The sequence below is a fragment of the Canis aureus genome, chromosome 21, assembly GCF_053574225.1.
Source record: "Canis aureus isolate CA01 chromosome 21, VMU_Caureus_v.1.0, whole genome shotgun sequence".
NCBI classification, from domain to species: Eukaryota; Metazoa; Chordata; class Mammalia; order Carnivora; family Canidae; genus Canis; species Canis aureus.
Window position 1 is genome coordinate 2,863,215 of NC_135631.1, and position 23,892 is coordinate 2,887,106.

The following is a 23,892-nucleotide window of genomic DNA, read 5'->3' on the forward strand; positions in this document are numbered from 1 at the left end:
GCTCAGGTCATGATCTCAGGGTCATGGGATGGAGGCCCGCCTCTGCGGAGTGAGACATGGGGTGATTGAGAGTCTCTCCCTCTGCCCCTCCTCCCCCTCGGGCATGTGCAAGTGTGCGTTCCCTCTCTCTCAAATTAATAATCTTTAAAAAAATTAGAAATAAAATCAGAAGAGTAAATGAAGTTTTAGTTTGAAATTATTTTTAGTATATAACGTTAATACTTTTTGTGTTTATGCCAACAAAGTCATGAAATCAGCTTCTAACATACATTTTTTTTGTTTGTTATTAATTGTTCTATGTATTTAAGTGATCCTCTGTCTAACATATTTTGATAGAGAAAGGGCCCATGGTGGCAGAAGCGCCCGGGCCGAGGCTGGGTAAGCTCCAACTCACGCTGACTTCCTTAACCCTCACCCTGTGTGGAAGGCATGTCACCAACCCATTTTACAGCCGAGAGCTGAGCCATAGAGAACAATCTTCTCATAAGGCAAATTTGAGCATATTCTGTTTTACCCTCAGTTTCCCGACGAAACCATCCCAAAGCTGTCCTTTGCTCCCAGGATAAAGAACTGGTCCCTATGGGTGCCTGGTTAGCTCAGTCAGTAGACGTGTGACTCTCGATCTATGGGTTGTGAGTTCAAGCCCTACGTTGGGGATAGAGTTTACTTAAAAAAAAAACCGGCCACTAGCGTGGAGCATCCTGACTCCTCCTCTCCACCTCTTCCTTCATCTCCCCCTCAGCCACACTCCAGGTCCTCAAACTCCATGTCCTCCAGCCCCAGGGCCTTTGCGTGGGCTGATACCTCTGCCTGGAGGAGACCCTTACATCCCCCACCCCTAGAGCCAGCCTTCAGGCGTGCACCCAGCTATCTGTGGGCTCCTGGGGGCAGTCAATCACTGTCTCCAGCATCACTGCCTGGGTCAGTGCTTGCTACTTGGCCTCCCAATGCTGTGTCTGTCATTCCTACTTGTCCCCAGCAACCAGCACAGGGCCCCGTACGCAGCAGGTGACCACCAACAATTTACTGAATGAACCACCAGGTTAGGGGCTATGCCCAGAGTCACTTGGTGGGGCCATCCAGGGGTCTGCCCGGCTCTGCAGCCCAGGCTCTCACCCACCAAGACCTGCAGAAGAGCCTACCCTAGGGGCCCTCGGGAGGCAGGACCTGGCTTGGGGTGTGTGTATATGCTGGGGACGCGGCGGGTCCAAGGACAGTGGCAGGAGGCCATGCAGGAGCTGCCCAGGCTCTTCCCTGACAAATCTGCCAGGCCAGGATGTGGGAGGAGAGGGGGCATTGTGTGGGGGCTGGGTGCTGGAGAGGAGACCCAGTGACCTGAGGAAAGCGCTGAGCAGGTTACTGGGCCGGGGAGAGGCTGGGTGAACAGGCGCAGCGGTGACTTTGAGCCCGTCACAGCCCCTCTGTGTGCTGAGGCTGCTGCTATCGCTGCCATGTGCCCTGCCCGCTGCTCCCAACACCTTGTCCTGGCCTCCTCCAATGCCTGAGAGACCTCCAGCCAGGCTCAGGGAGGTGGGGGCTGCTCCCCTCAATCCCCCAGCCCCTGGGCCAGGCCTATTCCCTTCCACCCGTCCTCAGGAGGCTGGATCTCAGCCTTCTATCATTTGGCAAATACACGTCCAGCCCTTACTATGTGCCAGGCTCTGGGGCACAGCTGGGCAAGGCGCTGCTGGCACAGAGCTCATTATCCAGGAGGCAGACAGTAGAAACAACAGAACAAGAATAAACTTGAACAAGGATTACCACTTGTGTCTGCGGTTGTGAAGGGAGGAGGGAGTGGCTGACCAGCAGCAGGGCTGCAGGGGTGGGGCGATCTGGAAGGAGTCAAGGATCTGCTGAACAGAAGGATCCAGCTGTGAGGGACACACCCCAAGGCTGGGGATGGCCTATGAAAAGGTCCTGAGGCAGAGTGAGGAGGCCACTTTGGTTGAAGCGGAGTGAGTGGGGGAAGGAAGTAGGAGAGAAGGTCAGAGGCGATGAGGGAAGAGCAGCTCCTGGCAGACAAGATTGGGGGGGGGACCTGCTGGCTACTGCATTGCCGGGCGACCCCTCCCAGGCCTGGAGAGGGAGCAGGAACCTCCCCCAATGCCTGCACATCTTCCAACACCCCGGTTCCACTGCAGCTACCCCTGTCCTGGCTGAGACCCTGCTGCCCCTTGCCCGCACCCCAGTCTGGCAGGGCACCTGGTGCCTCCAAGCTGATGGGTTGACTGACCGGTAGCCCCAGCCCTGCCAAGAGGTTTAGGGGAGTGGGCTGCGTTCTTGGGACATCAGCCCCATGGCCTGCCCGCACTTCTTACGGCCTGAGGTGGGTATCGTGTTACTTGAGGGTGACTTGTTTAAAATATGCTTTAGATTAGAAACGTCCCACAGATGGAATAAAATGTGACATGTGCTCAATTTCTGAAGATAAAACAAGAGACTTCAAAGGCATCTCAAGCTGTGAAAGCAGTTGCTGTGTTTGATAGACTCTGTCCCCCAGGCCAAGGTCACTGTCCTCTGAGGTGGGGCTGCCTGGGGGTGGGGGATGTGAGGCTCCCTGGACATTCCCCAGGCTGGGGGGCAGGGCCTTATGGGGCTGGGGCCTCACATCAGCACCACCTGCAGGAGACCTCTGCTGATCACCTCAACATATATGGACATATGGACACCCACTGCTTCCGGCCCTATTTACAGATGGGGAAACTGAGGCACAGATTTGTGCAAGGCTGCCTCCCTTAGCAGGGGGAGCTACCATCCTTCTGCTTTGCAACTCCTGGTCCTGAAACCCCTAGCTGTGATTTTGCGCTACCCACTGGGGCCTCGGGGTTCCTCATCTATGGGTTAGAGAGGTCAGGTAATCGAGGCCCTTGTGGGGCATAGATTATATAGTTTTTTTTTTTTTTTTAATTTTTTTAAATTTTTATTTATTCGTGATAGTCACAGAGAGAGAGAGAGAGAATGAGGCAGAGACATAGGCAGAGGGAGAAGCAGGCTCCATGCACCGGGAGCCCGACGTGGGATTCGATCCCGGGTCTCCAGGATCGCGCCCTGGGCCAAAGGCAGGCGCCAAACCGCTACGCCACCCAGGGATCCCGCTTATATAGTTTAAAATGGCCATAAAACTGGGCGCCTGGCTGGCTCAGTGGGAAAAGCATGATTCTTGATCTCAGGGTTTTTAAGGTCGAGTCCCACATCAGGTGGAGAGATTATTTAAAAATAAAATCTAAAAAAAATGCCTGTCAAACTGTTATGTCCTCAGGGCCTCACAGTGGCAGCAGGTACGGGGTCCCGGGTCAGCCAGGGAGAAGGGGGTCAGCCTGCTGACGGGCTGGATTAATAATTTCAACAGCAGCGTCTTCCCATCAAGTGCTTCCTAGGGAGAGCCACAGAGACCTTGCAGCATGCGCAGCTCCCTTCTCCACATGGGGAAACTGAGGCTCAGATAAGTGTGTGGCCCAAGGCCACACAGGTTAGGGCAGTGGAGAGGGGGTTTCAATCCTGTTGGTCCGACTGGAGCCTGGGCCACTAAGTACCCCACTCAGCCAGATCTGGTCTGTTTGCTGAGGACTGAGCCCCCACTCCATCTTCTCTGAGAGGAACCCTGAGATCCTCTAAATCTGTTGAGAGCTGTACGCAGCCACGCCCCCACTTCTAGGGTCTCCCTCTCCCCTGTGTCAGGCCCCCTTCACCGCAGAGCCTCTGGAACCTTGGCCAGGCCCCCCTCAGCCCTGCCCCACCCACACCATCCTACTAGGTGGCCCTCCCCCAGGCCTCTGCCTACAAAACCCACCCAGTTGGTCATTTAAACTCAAAGCAGGTGCCCTGGCTGTGGTTCTCCAGGGCTTGGGCCTCTCCTTTGTCCCCCTTCTGCCTGGGTTTCTTGGCCCTGCCCCTGGAGACCCAACCTCCCAGTCATCCGCCCCCCTAGCAGCACCCCAAACCCTTGGAGCCTCAATGTCCCTCAACAGTCTCCAAGTCCCATCCCCAGGCGACTTCCACTTATTGGTGTTTTGTTATACAAGAAATTCATGTTGATTGCTCAAAATTGGATAATATACATAAACAAAAAGCAAAAGAAAGTGAATCACCCATTAGCTCATCACACAGATGATGCTAGCCCCTGTCCGTATTTGCCTGTAGGACCTCTTTAAAGAAAAACAAAAATTAGTTACTAATGCATTTATTGAGCAAATTCTCTATGCCAGGCACTGGGCCAAGTGTTTCCAGTGGATCCTTTCATCTTTCCCTCCCCTGAGAGCCCATGAGAGGGTACTATTATTTTTCCCACTTTACAGATGAGGAAAGGGAGTCTGTGCAAGGCTGCATGACTTGCCCAAGGCCACGCAGCCGGTAGGCGGGGGAGCCGGGGTTTGAATGAAGCGGGAGTTATTTTTCAGGGGATGCAGCGCTGGGACCCAGCTGCCTGCCGGGCCTCCCCTCCCCCAGGAGCCAGGGGGCCAGAGCTCACAGAGCGCCATTAGCATAACCATGAGCATCCCTGAAACCCAATTACCAGGAGATGGCTTGGGCCCCAGCCAGCCGGGTGCAGGCTCCGTCTCAGCAGGAATGAGGGGCTGGGGCCCAGGGGAGTGCTGGCTGGCGGGTGGGAGAGTGGAGAGCAGGCAAAATGTCCCGGGTGGGGGAGGAGCGGGGGGCCCTAACTTCGCTGCTGGGATCCGTGGGAGTATGTCCCCAAGACAGCCCTGACCCCTCTGCTCAGCCTCAGCTGGACAGGCCTCAGGGTCACAGGTTCCTCCTCCACCCTCAGCTTGCCGGGTGACCCCAGGCAGCCTCTTGCTCTCTCTGAGCTTCACTTTTCTCTTCTAGAGAAAAACTAGGTTTACTGGAGCAGAACACAAACCATGGGCCCGGCAGAGAGGAGAAAAGAGTGTCGGCGCTCAGCAGCCAGGCAGACTGGTTCTATTTCTTTCTTTTTTTTTATTAAAGGATACTTTTTAAAGATTTTACTTATTTACTCATGAGAGATACAGAGTGAGAGAGAGGCAGAGACACAGGCAGAGGGAGAAGCAGGCTCCATGCAGGGAGCCTGATGTGGGACTCGATCCCCGGTCTCCAGGATCACGCCCTGGGCTGACGCTAAACCGCTGAGCCACCCGGGCTGCCCTATTTCTAACTTTGCTGGGACGCCTGGCCACCATCTGCACCCTGCTGGCTGCGCCTCTCCCACCCCACCCCTCCTGTCCACCCTTTTCAGCAACTGATCCTTTTTTTCTTTTTTTTTTTTTTTTAAGATTTTTATTTATTTATTCATGAGAGACACTCAGAGAGAGAGAGAGAGAGAGGCAGAGACACAGGCAGAGGGAGAAGCAGGCTCCTTCAGGGAGCCCGATGTGGGACTTGATCTGGGAACTCCAGGATCAGGCCCTGGGCTGAAGGCAGACACTCAACCGCTGAGGCACTCAGGCGTCCCTGTGTCTTAGTTTTATATAAAAAGGGGAGCTTCTGGGATTGGCTGCTATGGTTCCCTGGGACGCTGGGGGGGTTAATCCAGGCAGGCCCGCGCTGCTCTAGCTGGTCCCTTTCGGCTGCTGTGTAATAGGCTGGGCGGGGGCTGGCCGACCTCAGCCGCCTGTCCTCCTACTGACCAACAGTCAAGAACACCCAGTTCTCTCTATAGTAGCATCTTGCACACTCCCTGCATGCACGTGTGCTGCAAGTTCACGTGCCTCGGAGTGGGACTGTGGGGCTGTGGTATATGCACATCTTTAACTTTACTAGTTATTGCCAAATTGCTCTCCAAAGTGGTTGTTCAGATGATCGTTTTAAAATATAAATTAGATCATGTCATTTTCCTCCTTAAAACTCTCAAATAGCTTCCTATTACACCTAGAATAAAATCCATATTCCTCTCCATGAACACATGGCTGCATACCACACTCTGCACACCACCTGCCACCGTGTCCTGACCTTTTATCTCTTCCTTGAATAGTCTGGTTCTTCTATGCTCCAGGGCCTTTGCATATACCGCTCCCTCTGCCTGGCACGGTCTTTCAGCTCTTTCCAGACTGGCTTCTTATCTTTCAAGTCTCAATGAAAGTGTCACCTCCGCTAAGAGGCCTCCTCTGACCACCCAGCCAAATCACCTTTGTTTATTTTGGAGACTACACCTTGGTCCCATAAATGATCTTGTCTTTAAATCTGTTTACTGGTTTTGTTACCAGCATGGCAGCCTATGGGAGATGACCTAGTCTGCCTTGTTCATTCCTGTACCCCAGAAGCCAGCACAGACCTGTCACCAAAGAGCTTCTCTTAGTATCATTCATTCACTCAACAGAGATTGATTTGACCTCTGGTCATAAAGTCTGGAAGGATGAATGAGCTCCGTGTGTTAGGGAGGGTGAGTTGTGGGTGAGGCAGTTCTGCAGAGGGCAGTGGGGTCAAGTTGAGGGCAGAGGGTCAGCCAGACCCAGGGGTCTGTGATCCATCTCCCATGGTGGGGAGCCATGCAGGTGCTGGAGCTTGGAGCAGTGGGGTCAGGATGGCACTTGAGAAAGACCCTCCTCAGAGCTGAGGTAGGGAAGATTGGAGGGTAGACCTGGAGGGAGGAGCGGGAAAGGGTTGGGGGAGGATGGGGGTGGCTGAGGATGAGTTGATAGAGGGCCAGGAGAGGTAATACTGAACCCACAGGGACCAATTAGAGGACCATGGGAAACAGGACTGGATTGGGCACAGGATCAGCTTCCAAATGTGGTGCAATCTGGTCAATGGAAGGAGCACTTGTGTGTGAGGAAATGGTGGGGGGCTGGGGCCCCCACCCTCCTGACCCCTCCACCCTCCACCATTGCAGGAAGCCAGGAGGCAGTTCTCCCCATGATTTCAGAGAGGGTGCAGACATCCAGAGGCTCCTCCTTGGATCCCGGCAAGGCACCCTCAGTCTAGCCCAGCTCCTCCATGCACAGAATGGAAAAATGAGGCCCTTAAAGGAAGGGAATGAGAAGAAGACCACACGGCTGACTCCTTACCCTCGGTGCTTTCTGGAATATTAGATTCTGTACTGGGGCCAAACAAACATTCCCTTCTCAGAAGAGAGGCAGCCACCACTTGCTCCACAGAGAATTTAAGTTAGACACTAGGAGGGGCTTCCCCAGAAATTTTACCCACCGGACACAGCTGGTCCGGCTGCTTCCTTTGCTGTCTGTGCCTCTCAGGACCCAGGCTGGGGAGGGAGCTTCTTCAAGGCCACTTAGCAACAGGAGGCAGTTCTGTGTGGCTCTAAAACAAGTGTTCCCGGGATGCCTAGGTGAGCATCTGCCGTCAGCTCAGGTTGTGATCCCAGGGTCCTGGGATTGAGTCCTGCATCAGGCTCCCCACAGGGAGCCTGCTTCTCCCTCTGCCTATGTCTCTGCCTCTCTCTGTGTGTCCCTCATGAATGAATAAATAAAATCTAAAATCTAAATCAATCAATCAATCAATCAATCAATCAATCGAGTGCTCCTTTGGCAGGGGTGCCAGGAGGCCCACGGGCAGGGTCGAGTGGGGTAGGGGTGAGGAGTCCTAGGTCTTACCCATCCCAGACCCTGAGGGTTGGGGAGCTGGGGGCGCCCTCTGCCCTGTAGGCCTCAGGGTGGCCATCTCCCTGCCCCACCCCAGGGCCTCGTCCTCTGGGGATAAGATAGGACCCAGCCTGGCTCCTGCCCTGGCAAGCCTCAGATCCCTGGGGCTGAGCACCCCTCCTCCCTGACCTCCTGCTCTCCCAGCTGGGGCTCCACTCCTAGGAGGGAAGAGAGGAGGAGGGAATGGGAGCAGCCTAGCTGTAGCAGCCATTGGTATGCGAGGCCGTGCCTCAGCCCCTCCAAAGCCCAGCCTTTCTGCTCAGCTCTTTAAGAATCCCTCCTCGCAGCTTGGTGGTTGCTGGGCAACGCCCCCTCCCCCCCCAAAGCCCGAGGCTGGCACCCTCCCCCTTTCCTCTCTCCCCCTGCTCGAGCTTCTTCTAGCACCCCATCCCAGCAGTGTACTTAGCTTGGAACCTGCCAGGCTCCGCTGCACCTGTGCGTGGCAGGTGAGGGAGCCCTGGACCACCAGGACTCGGGGAGGGAGACCCTGAGCTTAGGACATCCCATCTGCACACTCTCCCTGGCACCTACCCACATTATTTTCAGTGTCTTGAGTTGCCCAGAGGTGTTGGAGCCTGTTGGAAAGACAGAGAGGACCCAAGAGGAAGGAGCCAGAAGCTGTCTGAGTCCCCAAGGAGGTGGCCTGCTGGGGCATCAGGCCCCAGGAGCCTCTGTGTGGTGTAGACAGAAGCAGTAAACTTGGACTGGCAGGGATGGGGGTGGGGGTGAGGGGTGGATGGGGAGGAAGAAGGAGGTGAAGAGGAGGACAGAGTTTGGAGCCCCTGCAGGGTGTCAGGAGAGGTACAGTGGTCGTGAGGGGCGTCACTGGAGGCAAGGGCCCTAGCAGGAGTGTCTGAGGCTCCAAACTCCAAATCCTAGGTGAGAGTTCTCCCACCCATTCATCTTCCACCTGCCATCCCCTTCTCCTCCTCAGGCCCTCAGGCTCCCCTGAATCTTGCCAAGATGCCTTCCTAATCAAGCCTGCATTTCTAGCCTCACCTCTGCTTCCCCTCTTCACGACCCTCTGTGCCCAGCACCATCCGCCCCACCACACCTTGGCACATGTCATTCCCTCCACCTGGACTGTCCTTCAGGACACAATTCACTTCTCCCTTCCTGAACTTGAGATGTGTGTAACAGGTGAATGATAGCCAGAGTCCAGAAATGCTCAAATCACCATAAAAAGCATTACCTCTGCTGGGAATAATGGCTGGGGAGGGAGGGAGTGAGGGAGAAGCAGCCCCGCATGTCTGGCAGAGATGAGGGGTGGGGGGGCGGTGATGTCATTTGTGGGGAGAAGACGAGGCTCCCAAGGGAGAGCAGGGTCATGAGAGACAGGCCTGCTCAGTGGTCCTGCCAGGGCTGGGCAGGGCTGGCTCGCCACCCTCAGCCCCTCTGCCCAGTTGGCTGGAAGCGTGTCTGGCCCCCTCCGAACCCCCTGGAACCATCATCTTGGGGCAGTCGCCAGTTTGACAAATGACAGTTGGCCTTGGGCAGCTCTGTCACCCTTGCCTTGCCGGGCTGTTTTCAGTTAGCCTGAGGCTTATTTCACGTGGTATTCATTCACTTGTGCAGCAACACCTGACTGCTCTCCAGACAGCGACAGCGACAGGGACCGCGGCAGGGCAGGTGCTGGGGACACAGAGGGACTCGGGTGGGCCCAGGCGGTGCCCTCAAGCTGCTCACAGTCTGCTGCGGGAGGCGGACGCTGACAAAACCCACATCGTGGAAAGATCTCCCACTGTCTTATGTACCACGTACCATGAAGGAAGCAAACTGGCGGCCACACGGGCTGCAGAGACGCTAGGGTCCCCGCGGATGAAAAAGCCAGGCCCACAGATCGCAGGTGATCACCGACTGGGCTAAAGCGCACACGTGGAGAAGCTGGAGAAGTTGAACGAACGGGGGCCGCCTCATTAGGCAAGAGGCCGGGGGAGGCCACTCCCAGGGCAGGACTGGCAAGGCCTGGATAGAGACGTGAGCGGCACGGAAGAGCGCAGGCCAGGCGAGGAGGAAGGGAACCAGGGAACCGTGAGCTCCGCCGGCCCCGGCTTCCCCCCGCCAGCTGCCCCGCAGGCCTTTCCTTGGCCCCTCGGGCTCCCCTTGCTGCCCAGCCACTTGTCGGCTTTGTCCTGCTTGCCTTGGCCTCCGCTCTGCCCACTCCCTGGAGCGCCCTCTCGGGGACTTCCTCCAGGCCGAGGCCTGGCCCTTGCTCCGCCCGAGCTCTGTCCGGGGGCCCTGGGGCGCCCGCATCCCTCCTGTACGCATGGGGAGAAGCCCGGACCTCCCGACCTTCCGTGCTGTGCGGGATGGGGAGGTGAGAGCACCGCGGTGACGCTGACGGTGACTGGGGATCAGCGGCATCAGGACAGGGATTGGAGAAGTGAGAGAAGCTGAGGGGACTTTCTGGCGAGGCAGGTATGTATGTCGGGCCAGGTGTGCACAGGCAGCCAATCCGCAGGTTGGTGCCTGTGATGCAGGGAGACCTCGCAGGGCACGCTGGGCCATCACGAGGAGGGGCACACATACGGAAGACAGGCGGGACAGGTTTCCAGTGACTGTGACTCTGCTCCACCCCATTCAGGGGCCCCCAGACCCAGAGGACCATGGGGATCTTGGAGGGCAGTGATCTCTAAGACCAAGAATCCAGAGATGGGACAGAAAGTCCATTAGGAGGCCCTCCTGTTCCGGCTGGGGGCTGGAGGTCTGCCCCTCCCTGAAGATGCTGCCCAAGCAGTGGCCAGTGGGGGAAGCTGAGTCTGTCTTTCAGGGGGCTGGCTGACTCCCAAGGTCATGTCCTCTGAACATCTGCTCTCTGCCCTCTCAGCAGCGCTGACCCCCAACCACTAGCCCGTGGGCCTTCATTCCTGGGCACCCAGGACAAAGCCTGGGGCTGAAGGGTTCCTAGTAACGTTCACGGCCCGCCAATGGGGCCACTCTGTTCCCCACAAGAATCAGGCCAACCCTTCCCCTAGCTTCAGCCCAGAACAGGCCCAAACCGGACCAAGGCTGGTTCATCCTGGGGTGACAACAGTCTAACCATGGTGAGTCCCACTGCCGCGGCTTCAAGCTATACAAAGCACTCTCCTCTTGTCACCTCATTGGACCATCACCATAGCCCTCCAAGGTCTGTGATGACCCCACGAAGATAAGAAAACTGAGGAACAGAGATAATGTCCAGGGTCACCAGTGGGTAAGTGGTGAGGCAGGGAGCAGATTCCAGGTCTAGGGACTCCTGAGAGGACAGGCAGGAGGCAGGAGGCAGGGGTGCTTCTGGCAGGGCCAGGGTGACCTTGACTGTCCAGTGTAGGGCCCGCCACACCTGGCTGCAGATGCTGCCCGGGTTATTGCCGCCCTGGGAGTACAGGAGCCCGGGCTCGGCGAGCCCAAGGTTGAAGCCACAAATCGTCCCTGGGTGACTCGTGCTGCCTTCTACCGAGGGCATGTCTGAGAGCGCGGTTCCAAGCAAATTCAGCCCTTGGGGATCGGGGCCCCATCCCCCTGCACCACTGGAGCCCCACAACACATGGTTGGGGGGGGCTTAGGAAACTTCTGTTGAGTGAACAAGTGATCCTGCTGAATCTCATAACTGATGGTGCCCTTGCTGCATTTACACTCCCTCCCTGGCACCCTACTCCTCTGAAGATAAAGGCCAGACCCCCCCACCCCCCCAGGCTTGTTCAAAGCCCTGCACTCCCAGGGCTGGCTGATGTCTCACTTCATCTTCCACCACAGCCCCTTGCCTCCTCCTCCCAGCTCCAGCCAACACCTCTTGATCTCCAAGCCCCAGGCTCTTTCATGTCATAGGCCCTGGGAGCAAAGGTAGACGGAGCTTCTGGTATCTGCCCAGAACATTCCTCTGGACCCTCCAAGACCTCACTCAGGAGCCACCTCTTCTGGAAAGCCGTCCTTGGATGAGCCGGTGTTATGGGCTCATGTGGTGACTGAGTCTGTTTCCACAAGATCCTGCTAAGCCGTCACTGTCTAGGTGACCATCCCTCCTGCTGGATTTCCAGCTCAGCCAGGGCAAGGTCCAGCACGGCGATTCACCTTTGGTCTCTGGTGCCTCAAAAGTGACCAGCGCACAGTGGATCTCCATCAATATTCCCTGAACTCTGTGCAGCCACCAGGCACGGCTGAGCAAGTTACGGTACATCAGCTCGGTGGAATATCATGCAACCATTAGAACCGCAATTATGAAGATGATATTTGGAGATCTAACTGCAACATATACAGCTATAGCCATCCCATCCAGTCCACTCTGAGGCAGTGAGTGGAAGGGGTCCCTCCTCCAAATGATTCGGTTTAGAAGAGGGGTGCATAATTCCTGAGCAACATGCTCAGTGCCCTGATGGAGGGACGACAGAGCCCTAGGGCTCCCCATCCATCTGGGGGTCTGGGGTGGTGGAACAGAAACCACAGCTCTGTAAAAATTACAGCCGACCGTGCACGGACAAGCCTGGAAGGGAGCAGAGGAACGGGGGCTGTTGACGCCACAGGGTGGTGGCATTGTGGATGATTTTTCTTCCCCTTATTGTTGGTTTAATGTTGTTTGGGCAATAAATAAAAATTGGGAGAAAAAATAGCTGTTTGGTGAATTGAGTAGAAAGCAATAGAAGGAAGAGAGGGAGTTAAGGGAAAAGAAATGAGAAGGGAGAGAGAGGTGAGGGGGAGAGGCCAGAAGGGCAAAGGCAGGGGTGCTCACCTGAAGACAGAAGGGAAGGCCTCACTCTGCTCCCCGGCTGAGAGTGAGAGGGATGGGGGATGGGAGAGCACCGGAGACAGGGAGACAGGGGAGAGAGGGGCTGCATCCCTCATCCCATCCCTCATGCCTTGAAGAGACCTTCCCCCAGGGAGAATCTGGGAGGGCATCCCAGACTAGGGGGGGCCTGGCTAAGCCTGCAAGGACAGCAAAGAAAGGAGAGTGATGGGCTCCTGGAGGCATCCAACACAGGCTTGGATTTGGGACAGTGGGTGGGAGACATGGTGATGGGTCTTGGGGGAGGGATCCCAGCCAGATTGTGGGGAGTCTGGGCCCGGACCTGAGAGCAGTGGGGCCTCGTCTGGGCAGAGGCAGGGATCCGCTCAGAGCAATCCTCCAGGGACATGGATGGCAGAACGGGATAGCTAGGCTGGGTGACAAGGTCTGGCCAGGCCTGAGGCTGGGCAGGCAGGGTTCCTTAGCATCCTACAGAATGCCAAGAGCACTTGGACTTTTCCAGGCTAAGAGGAGGGAGGCCTGGTCCACCGCCCCACAGCCACACACCAGACCCCACACACAACAGGTGCAGACATTTCCTGAGTCCCTGAAGAGTGCCAGGCACTGCCTTCACTTTGCCATTCCAGGTCTCCTTCAAGCCTGGCAGGTACTCTTGGAGGTAGATTGTTAACGCTCCCATTTTACAGCAGAGGACACTGAGGTTGAGAGAGGTTAAGTAACCCGCTCAAGGTGACAATGGGCCAGGGAGGGGGAGGCAGGCTGGGGATCAGACTGGGGCAGTGCCCCACTAGGGCAGCTGGGTGGAGCCCCGCAGGGAGTAAGGATTGGGTGTTTAGAGGAAGGCGGGTGGGGGGGTCTCCGTGGGGAAGGGGCATGGGGGAAGCGGATACCTTGGCACAGAGTAGGCGGTGGCCTCCCGTTTGTGAATGAAAGCACCGGTGGACAGATGAATGAATGAATGAATGAACGAACGACTGGAACGGCGGATGAATGAGTGGGTGCAGGGAGGAGAGGTGCGGGGGAGGCGGCACGCGAGGGAGAACCCCTTTCTCTGTCCCCCTCCCCGGAGCCGGAGGTTGGTTTTGGAAACCCCCTTCTCGCCCCGGGCGCGCTAGTGCCCCCACCTCCTCCCGCCAAGCCCCCTCCCCGCCCCCAGCCGTTTTAGCCGCGGGCAGGGGAGGAGGACGCGGAGGCCGTTTGTCCCCGGCTGGGCCCGAGTCCCCGCGCGGCGGCGTAGCCTCCCGCGCCGGGTCCCGCCGGCCAGTGCGCAGCGCGGCGCCCCCGCCCCCGCCCCGCGCCCGCCCCGCCCTCTCCCCCACCCGGCCTGCCCCCTCCCCTCCCCGCCCTCCCCTCCCTCCCCCCCTCCCGCTCCGCGCCTGCACGCACTGCCCCCGCCGCCGCCGCCGCCGCGAGGGAAGAGGCGGCCGCGCAGCCTGGTTCCCCGCGCCCTGCTCGCCGCCGCCGCTCGCCCAAGCCCCGCTGCCGGCCCTCGCCTCGCCTCGCCGAGCGCACCCACGGGCACACGCACCCCGGCCCCGGGCGCACCTCGCGCACGCCCCACGGCCCCGCCGGGCACCCGAGCCGGGCAGATGCGCCGCCGCGCGCCCCCCGCCCCGGGCCCGCCACCGCGCTCCGCCGCGCGCCGGGGGCTCCTGCCGCGGCCCCCCCTGGGCGCCCTCCGGCCCCGGTTCCCGCCCGCTCCTTGGAATAACCCCTGAGGCTGCAGCCGTCGCCGCAAAGTTTCCCGAGGAGACCCGCCTCCCCGGCCCCGCGCAGGTGAGGAGGGTGCGGGCCCGGGCGCCGGGGCGGCGGGCTGGGGCCGGGAGTGCGCGAGGCGCCGCGGGGGCCGCGCAGCCTTGGGGACTTGGGGGGGGCCAGGCCAGGTCGGCAGCCGAGCGCCCGCGGCGCCACTCGCCCGAGCGGGGGCAGGAAAGGGCGGGGGCTCCCTCGGAGCCCCGGTCCGGGTCCTGGCTGCGCCCGCAAGGGAGGCGGCCCGGCTGGCGGGGTCCGGAGGGTTCGGGGCGCGCGGGGAGAGGCAGCCGCCGGCCCCGGAGCCTCGCTCCCGGCCCCAGCAGCCGCGTGAGTCACGGCTGGAGCGAGGTTTTATTTTTAAAACGACTTCAGGGGGGGCACGAGCAGCCTCCAACTTCCCTCCCTCTGCGGGCTGTGGACTGTCAACCCCGTGTGGGGTCGGGGGCCTGGGCGCTGCACCCGGGCGTGCAACGGGGTGGGGTGGCCAGGCTAGAGGCGGGGGCGGCGGGGCCCCTCCAAAGCTGGTTGCCGGCGCGGGCACAGCTCCTCCTCTCCGGGGCTGGAGACCCAGGGGCAGAAGGCTGGGGAGTGGTGTTGCCCAGCTGCAGGGAGCCTCGCTGATCAGAGCTCTCCGAGGTGGAGAAAGTTGTGGAGCAGGGATATCAGGGGGCCGCCCCAGGCTTCCCAAGCCTCGGGGCTGCCAGGCTCTCTGGGGTGTGTGGTTTTAAGAGACTACAGCCCAGCTGAGGTATGCCAGGCCCCTGCGGCCGAAGGCAGAGCCCTGATGGGAATAAATAAAGCTGGGGCTGGGGGCGGCGGGTGGGGATGGCTGGGTCCTTCCCTGCCCGGCCCCACCCGGCCCCTGCATCCTCAGGAAGCACAGAGGCCAGCCCCCCTGCCCCCAGGTGGCTTAGGAACTGGGGAGAAGGCTGCCTGTGTGGGTGCACAGAGCCTCGCGGGAGGCAGGGTGCCCCTGGCAGAGGGATGTGGGCTGGGGCATACCCCTGTCTGCCCAGCAGCCGTGGACAGGGTGGCTACACTCAGAGCTCCAGGCTCAGGTTTCTGGAGTGAAAGCCAACTGCATCTCTTCCTGCCAGCCCCTGGAGGAGAGGCGCAAACATCACCTGTCAGCTGGTGCCGACTCCGTGGGCGACTGTTCAGGGCTTCCTCGGAGGTTTAAAATGGAAATGGCCTGAGCTGCCAGGGCCAGTGCCCAGGAGGGGATGCTGCCCAGCTGGGCAGGCAGCGAGGCAGCCCTGGTAGGTTTGAGGGGCAGGAGGAGCCAAGGGGCTGTCACGTCCCAGCTGAAGGGCCATGCATGGGCAGCTTTGGGAGTAGGGCAGGCAGGCCGACTGGAGTGTGTGTATGTGGGGGCAATACGTGAACACGCTGGCCCCATGATCCCACAGAGACACAGAGACCGGACATTTGCACACAAAGCCTCCCCAGAGCGAGTTCAAGGCAGGCACGCCCAGGGGCAGCCTCTTCCTCTAGACCATGCTCACAGCTCGCACCGTCCGTGTGCCCTTGCTTTACTACCTACGGCTTGCAGGTCCCTCCACCTCTCTGAGACTCAGTTTCCCCTGTTGGTGAATGAGGTCGACTGTCCTCTCCACCTGAGGCTGAGCTTGGCGGGGGATGGGACTACATTATAAAACGAAGGGAGTGGGACAGATGTCCTGCTCCTGAGCTGAAGAGGTCCCTGAGAACTGAGTGCACATGCAGAGGCTTCAGAGGGGTTGGGGGTCAGATTCCCCCCTGCCAGGGGGCTGTGGGTGGATTGCAGCCTGACGCTGATGGTCAGCGGCAATGGCACCCTCCCTGTGGCTTCTTCTCTAACATCCCTGGGAGGTGCACCTAGTTTGTTTTTAAGGAGGTGATAGGGAGGGGTGCCGCCACACTATCACATCACCTGCCACCAGGGCTCGAGGGGAGCACAACTCAGCTCTGTAGACTGGGGCCTGGTGGCTGTGTTGCCTGCTGGTGACCCCAGGCCTGTAGCCTCTGGGGACCCTGCTTTCTTGTCTGCATAGGAGGATACAGTGGTTGTCCCACTTCATGAGAATGGGGGGCACCCTAAGTACAGGAGCAAGGCACACAAGATGGGCAGGTTGTGTCTATACTAGCTTCCAAATTAGCAGAGAGATAGATGCGAGGTCCAGGTGGACCTGAAATGGTGGGTGTCAAGGGACGAAGAGGCAGGCCTGGAACCAGCTGACTGCCCATAGAGGCCTCGCGCAATGGCAGTTGTCAAGAAGCAGGTGCCCTGGTGCAGGGGAGGATGAGGCCCTTGGGGTTCACTGGGCACAGCCCTCTCTGCCCACTCAGCTGGGATAGAGGCATCGGGCAGAGGCGGGGAGGTAGAGAGTTTGGTGCCAGGTGGGGCATGCTTGGCAGGCTCTGGGCTAGGGGAAGAGACAGGTGGCTCAGGAGCGGCGGCAAGCAAGTAGGTGCCCTGCTCTGCAGTGTGGATGGCCCCACTCTGGGAGCTGGGACCCGTCGACAGCTACCTCCCTGATCGGCTAGGCTGCCCTGGAGTCAGGGCCCAGAAATGGGAGTCTGGCTGCTTGGCCCTTCCACCCAAGGGTCCTTGTGACTTGTGGTTCCTGGGAGGGTTTCTCTGCCTGGCCTGCTGACCTAGAGCAAGTGACTGGATCTTGTTGGGCTTCAAATATCCTCCTCGGGAAGGTCGAGTCACCTTGGGAGCCCCACTACGGGCTGCTGCATGTGAAGCTCCTAGCCCAGAGTTTATCTTAGCAATGTGGGGCTCTGGGGATCTCTACCCCTCATTTGTGAAGGGTTTCTTCTAGCCTTGGGGTAACAGGAGAGACTGACTTGGCCCCCACCCCCGCCACCAAAGCCCACTTCAGGTGGGATGTCCCCCATTTGCTGCCAGGGATGCTAGCTCCAGTGCCTGGCCCCAAGCAGCGGTGAGAATGTTCTAGGAGGGACGGGGTAAGGCTCAGGGGTTTTTGCCTTGAGGCCCTCACAGGATGAGGTGTGTGGGCTGTGAGCAGATGTATGGACCAGGAGGGTGGTGAGGGGTGTGGATGTGGCTGGAGGTCTTAAACACTTGCAGGCTGCCAGACTGGCTGGTGGGTGCTCACCATTAGGGGAGACTGCCGGGCCTATGGAACGGCGGGCCCAGCTGAGGCCTCTCGCCTGCTCATGCCCCGGATGCACAGCCCTCTGTGGATTTGGGGGGGGGGGTCCCTCCCCAAGAACCACCTGGGTTGTTTTCCCCGAGACAAAGTTCAGGCCTCCCCTGGCTTGTGCATTCTGTCCTCTGCGTTGGGGCAGTCACCCTGGGAAGGCTGGGGTGGTGGGGAGCAGGCCGGATGGCCAGAGGGGAGAGGGGAAGGACAGTGTGACCCCAGGGTGCCCCTGCCAGGCTCTGCTTACCCCCAGCAGCCAGTTTGACATTCCCTGGCAGCAGCTGGAGCAGAGAGGGTTCCACAGAGAGGGGCTGCATTGTGCAGGCCTTGTTTGCCTGCGCAGCCGGTGGATGCCTGTTTACTGCCGCCTATGGGCCCCCAGAGCCCAGCTGCTCCCTGGGGTCAGCGGCTCTGCAGATGACGTCAGCATTTGGGGGCCTCAAGTCGCCTGTGGAAGTTGTTTGCTGGATTCGACACAGCCCTGGGTTTTAAACTCTCACCATTCACTTGCCTCCTGTCCTTGGAGCTGGGGAGCTGGAGAGCTGAGGAGCTGGGGAGCTGGGGCTGGCGGGAGGGGATGGAGGGGGCAGGCCGTGGGCATTACTGTGGCAGGTGGGGGCAAGGAGGTAACACCTCTGGCTCTTCTGTCTTTCCCTCTCTCCCTCCTTCCTTGCTTGTTCATTTGCTTGTTCGGTTGTTCATTCATTCATTTATTCGTGAGCTAGGTGTTGAGCACTGGTTACGGGCCAGGCACAGTGCTGGACTCTGGGGAAAAAAGAGGGAAACAAAACAACCCTGAGTCTTGCCCTCAGGCACCCTAGAGTTGGGAATAGGGGTCAGCCAGTAATCGGGAACTTTCCCTCCCACAGAGTAGGGGAGCCTGGACGCAGAGCGGGTGTTGGCCCCGCGAGGCTGGGTGTCAGAGAAGCCCGTTGGGGACTGGGGGTCGCAGAAGGAGGCGCCTGAGCCAATATGTGAAGTGGGGGAGAAGTCAATGAGGAAGAGCACAAGAACGATGGGCCTAGCAGACAGAGCAAAAAGGGGGGCTGTGTGTGTGCAGACCCCTTGGCAGGTGTGGGGAGCGTGGGGGGTATATGCAGCAGCCTCAGGCGTCTGGACCGTGGTCTGTCTCCCGGGGTCTCTGCTGGCCTGTCCACCTTTATCTCTCAGGACTCCTGGGTCTGCCTTGCAGACTGTCTGCCCAGTCCTGCTGCGCGGGTCCCTGTTTCCGAGAGCTGAGTATCCACCTGCGTGGGCAGGCTGACCCAGCATTTGGTGGGCTGGGAGGAAGAATATCTGGGCTTGTTTGTGATGGGACAGTGGCCCCTATGTAGACGGAGGGCTGCTAGTGCCAAAGGGGGTTCTTTAGAAACCCTCTCCTGGCTCTGAATGGGGCACCGGGCAGAGCAGGGGCGGGCTGGAGGAAGCTGGGACGGAGGCACCAGGACCCGGCTGTATGGGGCTCAGCTAACCACTAGGGGACACTGCCTCCCAGGCAGAGTGCAGGACCCAGGCATCCGACAGCGGGGTGGGGGTGGGGGCGCCAGGGGGACCTGGCTGGCAGGGAGGCAGCGGCTGGGCTGCTGGGGGGGGAGGGGGGCATGGCTTTGTACTTAATAATAAGCAAGATTAAAACTAGGGTTGCTGAGGCACTCGCCCTGGCTGTTCCCGTCTGTGTTCCTCCCAAGAAGCAGCTCTGTGGCCGTGTTTTTTTCACTCCCCTTTCCCTCCTTCTGCCTGAATTACTCGTTGGCACCAGATTACAACAGATTTAGCAAACTGTAAAAAAAAAAGAAAAAAGAAAGAAAGAGAGAGAGCGAGTGAGCGAGTGTGCTAGCTAGGAAGGGAGGAAAGAAAGGGGGGACTGGCTTCGGAGAGGAGCCGGCATTTATCTACAGAAGCAAATTACTCGTGTCTCGCCTGCCCCCCATTGCCCCTTGGATCACCATCCCTGGTGACGCCTGGGAAATGCTGCCCGGGAACATGTCCTTAAAAATGCCACTGGGTGCTGGTACCAGGATGGGCTTTTCCTGGGGGTGGTCTTGCCTAGGGCTGCCTGGTGGAGGCATGGGAGCAGAGAGAAGAGCTGCGTTTTTAGGGGGCTGTAGGGGACACCTAGGGCTTCTTGGTGGAGGGGGTCCCAGGCCTGTTGGTCCCAAATGGTGGAATGGCTGGGGAGGAGGGGTCGGGGGCTGGATGCACAGCCAGGATGGCAGAGGGCAGGGATTGCGAGACTGTCTGGTTCACTGGTGCACCCCAGTGCCTGGCAGGGGGCCTTGGCACCTAGTATGTGCTAAGCGTAGTGTGGGGTCAATGACCAGGTGCATGAATGGTGAACCAGGACTGAGTGCCCCCATCAGGAGCTGGCATGGGTGGCAGCAGAGGGCCCGAGCTGGCAGCTGGGCCTCCCGAGATGAAAGCCACTGGACTGGGCTGGCCTCAAGGGACACACCCTCCTAGGTCCTGGCTCAGATGCTGACCAAGGTTCCCTGCAGACCCTGCCCAGCAGTTGCCTGCTGGCTTTCCTGGGATGACCTTGATTTCAATATACTCCTCTGTGGTCAGACTTGAGGGGCCCGATTCTGCTCAGGGAATCTGGCTGCTGGCGAGTCCCGGGATCCTGGGAGTTGGCAATGGGCCCGAGGATGCCTGTCCCAGTTAAGGCACAGGGTGGGCTTCAGTCAGCCACTGGGCTCCTGGACTGGGCTGGGCTGCCCCTGCCCTGAGTGGGGGACTTAGGCTCAGTGGGGTGCAGGCGGGTCTCACTCTCTCAGAGAAGCTGCTTGTGGTGGGCCAGGCCTGGAGCTGGCCAGAATGAGTTGTCCATGTCCCCGTCCTCCCAGGGCCACATCAGGACGGGAGAGAAATGTGCGCTGTGCTCACACCTCTCGATCACTCGAGCTTCCACACAGACTCTTGCACACACAGGCTCACACGTAAGCCTCCTAACCCACCTTCCCTTAACCAGGCAGAGCCAGGCCCTGAGGTGAATGAACTGCACATCCTACCCCTACGCCCAGGACATCTCTGCTAGAAGGCACGAGTGGCTGCGCCACCTGACCCAGGGCCCCTTCCTCTGCAGCCCCTGCCCCTCCTGCCCTCCAGACAGGGCTGTCTGTTGCCTTTGGTTTTTTCCCAGGCCCCTGTTAGGGCAGAGGCTGAGTGCAAAGGAACAAAACGCCGGAGTGACAGCCCCCTCCCCAGCTCTGTTCCACCTGAGGAGACTTGGAGAGCATCATCGCTGTGACCTAACTTGCGGCCCCAGGGAGGGAGCCGAGTAATCAGGTGGGCGTTCGGCAGGGCCACTTGCTTGGAAGCAGCGGCGGAGCGAGTAGGGGGCTGGTCCAGTGCTGAGCACTGACCAGTGGGTACAGAGGGCTCCTCAGAGGGCAGTGGGCCTCGGAAGCCCTCCCCCCCTCCCAGAGGCTGCACCCCCTGTCGACTGCCCACCTGTCCAGGGAGACAGACCACACGTCCGCCCCTGTCCTGCCAGTCACAGTAGGGTTGTCTGTGCTTCAGTGTCCCCACTACTGCTGGCCAAGGGGTTGGACCACAAGGCCCTGAAGGGCCCAGTCACACTGCGCTCGCGCTATGGAGACGGCCGGGCACCACCGGGCTGCAGCTTCTGGGCACTTCTGCCTGACCAGGTCTGCCTGACTCGTCTTCTTCCCACTGTGAGAGTAGGGAGACTGAGGCACAGAGTGGAGAAATGCCTTGCCCAGGGCCATGCAGAAGTCAGGACCCACCACGAGGCAGCTGGGCTGCGTGGAATCAAAGTGTGCGGTTCTGGAGTCTGGTGGACCTGGGTTTGAATCCAACCTCTGACACCAGCTGGGGGCCCCTGGATACCGCTTCCCTTGCTGTGCCTCAGTCTCCACCCCTGTGAAATTGGATGATGGAGTGCCCTTCAGGGTCTGTGTGAAGATGGCATGTGACAGTGTCCATGGAAGGGCTTCACAGGAACCTAGAGTGACCACACTGGGGCAGATGAGACAGGCCCCGTCAGGTCTAGGGCTCTGCCCCTGGGCTCTGTGCACCTCCAGGAGGGGCTGCACACACTAGCCTCCCACACTCGGGCCCCCCCATCTGGCAGGCAGGCTCTCAAGGCATTTGCTCAGCCTCTGACTGGCCCCTTACCGGGCAAAGGTCGGGTCTCATATGTCACCTTCTGCCCAGGCTGGGTCCTCTAGGGTGGGGTCAGGCAGGACCCCCTTGGGGATTTCTGGGTACCTCCTGTGTGCCAGGCCTCAGGGTGGAAGCCAGGCTTGGGACCAGTGGGATTCAATGCATCCCGTGAGGGCAGCAGAGAGGCCATCACGGCTGCTTTTACCGAGCGTTTACTGTCTAGGCCACCTGTCACGGAGCCATGCTAAGGACTCTACCTGTGCAGGATCTCCCGAAGGCTTCACAATTCTTGTTTTACAGAAGGGAAAACAGGCACAGACAGATAAAGGGATGGACCAAGGTCGCATAGCTAGGACACAGCCTCTTATCCTGTTAGCCCCCCAACACATGACTGTGTGGGAGAGGGCGGTCATTGTCGTCCTAGCAGTAGGTGACACAGATTGCACTTGCTACGTGCCGTCGGTATTCACTGGATTAATCCCCACAGCAGGCCTCTGAGGTAGGCTCTATAATTATCCTGATTGTTCCCTAGGAAACTGAGACACAGGTGAAGTGACTTGGCCTAGGTCACACCGAGGAAGGGCAACCATTGAGTCAGATGTGACCCAGTCCCATCTGGGTCTTTTTGCACGCTCTCACAGATGGAAAACTGAGGCGCAGAGGTGGTGGGTAACCCCAAGGCCTCCGGGGCCTGAGCTTTGTCTCTGAAGCTTCTCTGTCAACTGGGCCCCTCCCAGAGCTGGGGACCTGCCCAAGTCCGCCAGCTGTCACCTCCGGCCTCAGAGCCTAGGCCTCCTGGAGTGCCCTGCCCTGCCCTTCTGCCTGGCCTGCGTTCCCGGGCACCTGTGTGGGCACCTGCAGGCTGCCAACACATGACGTCATGCAGCACGCGTGGGGTGGGAGGAGCCAGGCAAGGGCTCTGAGAAGAGGGGCCTTCCGAGCCCTGGAGGAAGGTGGGTGGGGGCTTCCTGGAGGGGTCAGCCCCAGGCAGGGCAGGTGCGATGAGCCTGGCCTACATGGGCACTTCGTCCCTCCGCCACCCCCACCGCTTCTCTCCAGGCCCAGTGGTCGTGACGTTGGCAGGTGGCCCAGCTGGGCCTCGTGGCCCCGGTGCTCCCAGGAGGAGCCAGGCTGTGCGGGGGCCCAGGAGGGCGCGAGCGGCCCGTGGTCACGGAGCAATCTCCATTAGGCCCGTGAGCGAGTGGCTGCAGCTCCTGGAATCCTATTAAAAGCTTTTTCAGGGATCCCTGGGTGGCGCAGCGGTTTAGCGCCTGCCTTTGGCCCAGGGCGCGATCCTGGAGACCCGGGATCGAATCCCACGTCAGGCTCCCGGTGCATGGAGCCTGCTTCTCCTTCTGCCTGTGTCTCTGCCTCTCTCTCTCTCTCTCTCTGTGTGACTATCATAAATAAATAAAAATTTAAAAAAAAAAAAAAAAAAAAAAAAAAAAAAAAAAAAAGCTTTTTCATTGTTCCCTGCGATATGCTCCGCTCCGCCGGGACCTGGGCATGTTGATAATTTATTTGTGGAAGGGAAAGGGGGCGAAGAGCACAGGAGAGAGGAGGAAATGTCATTATTTACTCAGCCGCTTTCTGCGGCGTGGGCTCTTCCGTGGGGCAGCTTGGGTGGGGGTGCACCCTCCCTCCCCAGTTCAGGGCGGGGGAGGTGGGTAAAGGCCTGTGAGGGTGCGACTGGGGTGGCTGGGCCCGGGGCCGGGGGAGGGCTTGGGGAGGTGAAGGCTGCGTCCTCCGGGGACTGGTAGAGGTTCTGAGAATCCGAGACCCTAGACCCAGACCTGCCACGGAGGGGGTACCCCCCAAGCTTTGTTGATTGCCAGACTCTGGTGTGGATGGTGTGCATGTGGCTGAAGACTCCTGCAGCTGACTTTGGCCCAGGTGGGAGGCAGTGGCAACTTTGCTGGCTCCTGAGGGGGCAGAGTTGAGAGATGGCCTCTGGGGTCTGCAGACAGGGATGGGGGGCGGGTCGCCAGAAAGGAGCAGCTGAGAGACCCCACGTCACCCATGTGGGCCAGCTGTGTGGCTGCACAAGTCCCAGCACCCCTGGATGCCATGAAACAGGAAGTGGCCTTGGCCTCCTAAGGCGCTGGGGAGCAACGATGGCAGCTCCTGAGGACCATGAGCGCATGCTTTATGTTGAATGCTTCCTGGACGGCGTCCCAATCCTCACCTCATAAGGAAACTGAGGCACAGAGGATCCCAGTCACACAGCCCAGCCTCTCTTAGCAGTGTTACTGCCTCTAGGCAGGCCCCACGGAGACCTGGCTTCCCGGCTTCCCAGTGGCCCCCTTCCAAGGTGAGGAAGGCCAGAGAAGTCTTCCTCAGGGGTCCCCTCTCTGCATTGTCCAACTTAATCATCACAGCAGCACTGTGGGGCTCAGGCGTCCTTAACTGCCCCCCCCCTTTACAGATGAGGAGATAGGCTCAGAGAGGTGACTTCATTTGCACAAAGGTGGGGCAGAGTGGGATTTGAACCCAGGCTGGCTCTGGGCTCTCAAAGGTTCCCCTGTGCTGGGTGCCAGTCTGCCCGGGGGTGGGCAGCCCCTCCATG

General features: G+C 59.3%; 3 protein-coding genes across 5 annotated transcripts in view; 1 reads left to right on the forward strand and 2 right to left on the reverse strand.

Annotated features, from left to right (window-relative positions):
* MACROD1 (mono-ADP ribosylhydrolase 1) overlaps nt 1–23,892 on the reverse strand; it is a 150,887-nt gene that overhangs the window by 18,602 nt on the left and 108,393 nt on the right.
* On the reverse strand, nt 7,942–13,400 carry LOC144292215 (uncharacterized). The gene is made up of 2 exons (XM_077862149.1): nt 13,185–13,400; nt 7,942–12,033 (listed from the first exon to the last, which is right to left on the reverse strand). The coding sequence occupies exon 2, from the start codon at nt 10,180–10,182 to the stop codon at nt 9,118–9,120; it is 1,065 nt and encodes a 354-aa protein (XP_077718275.1). The 5' UTR covers nt 10,183–12,033; nt 13,185–13,400; the 3' UTR covers nt 7,942–9,117.
* Nucleotides 13,912–23,892, forward strand: part of FLRT1 (fibronectin leucine rich transmembrane protein 1) — an 81,495-nt gene continuing 71,514 nt past the window's right edge. For 2 of the 3 annotated variants that reach the window (XM_077862150.1, XM_077862152.1), the window contains exon 1: nt 13,912–14,070. The gene's annotated coding sequence lies outside the window, so the exon portion shown is untranslated. The remainder of the gene's footprint in view (nt 14,071–23,892) is intronic. The other variant, XM_077862151.1, reaches the window with a different exon arrangement.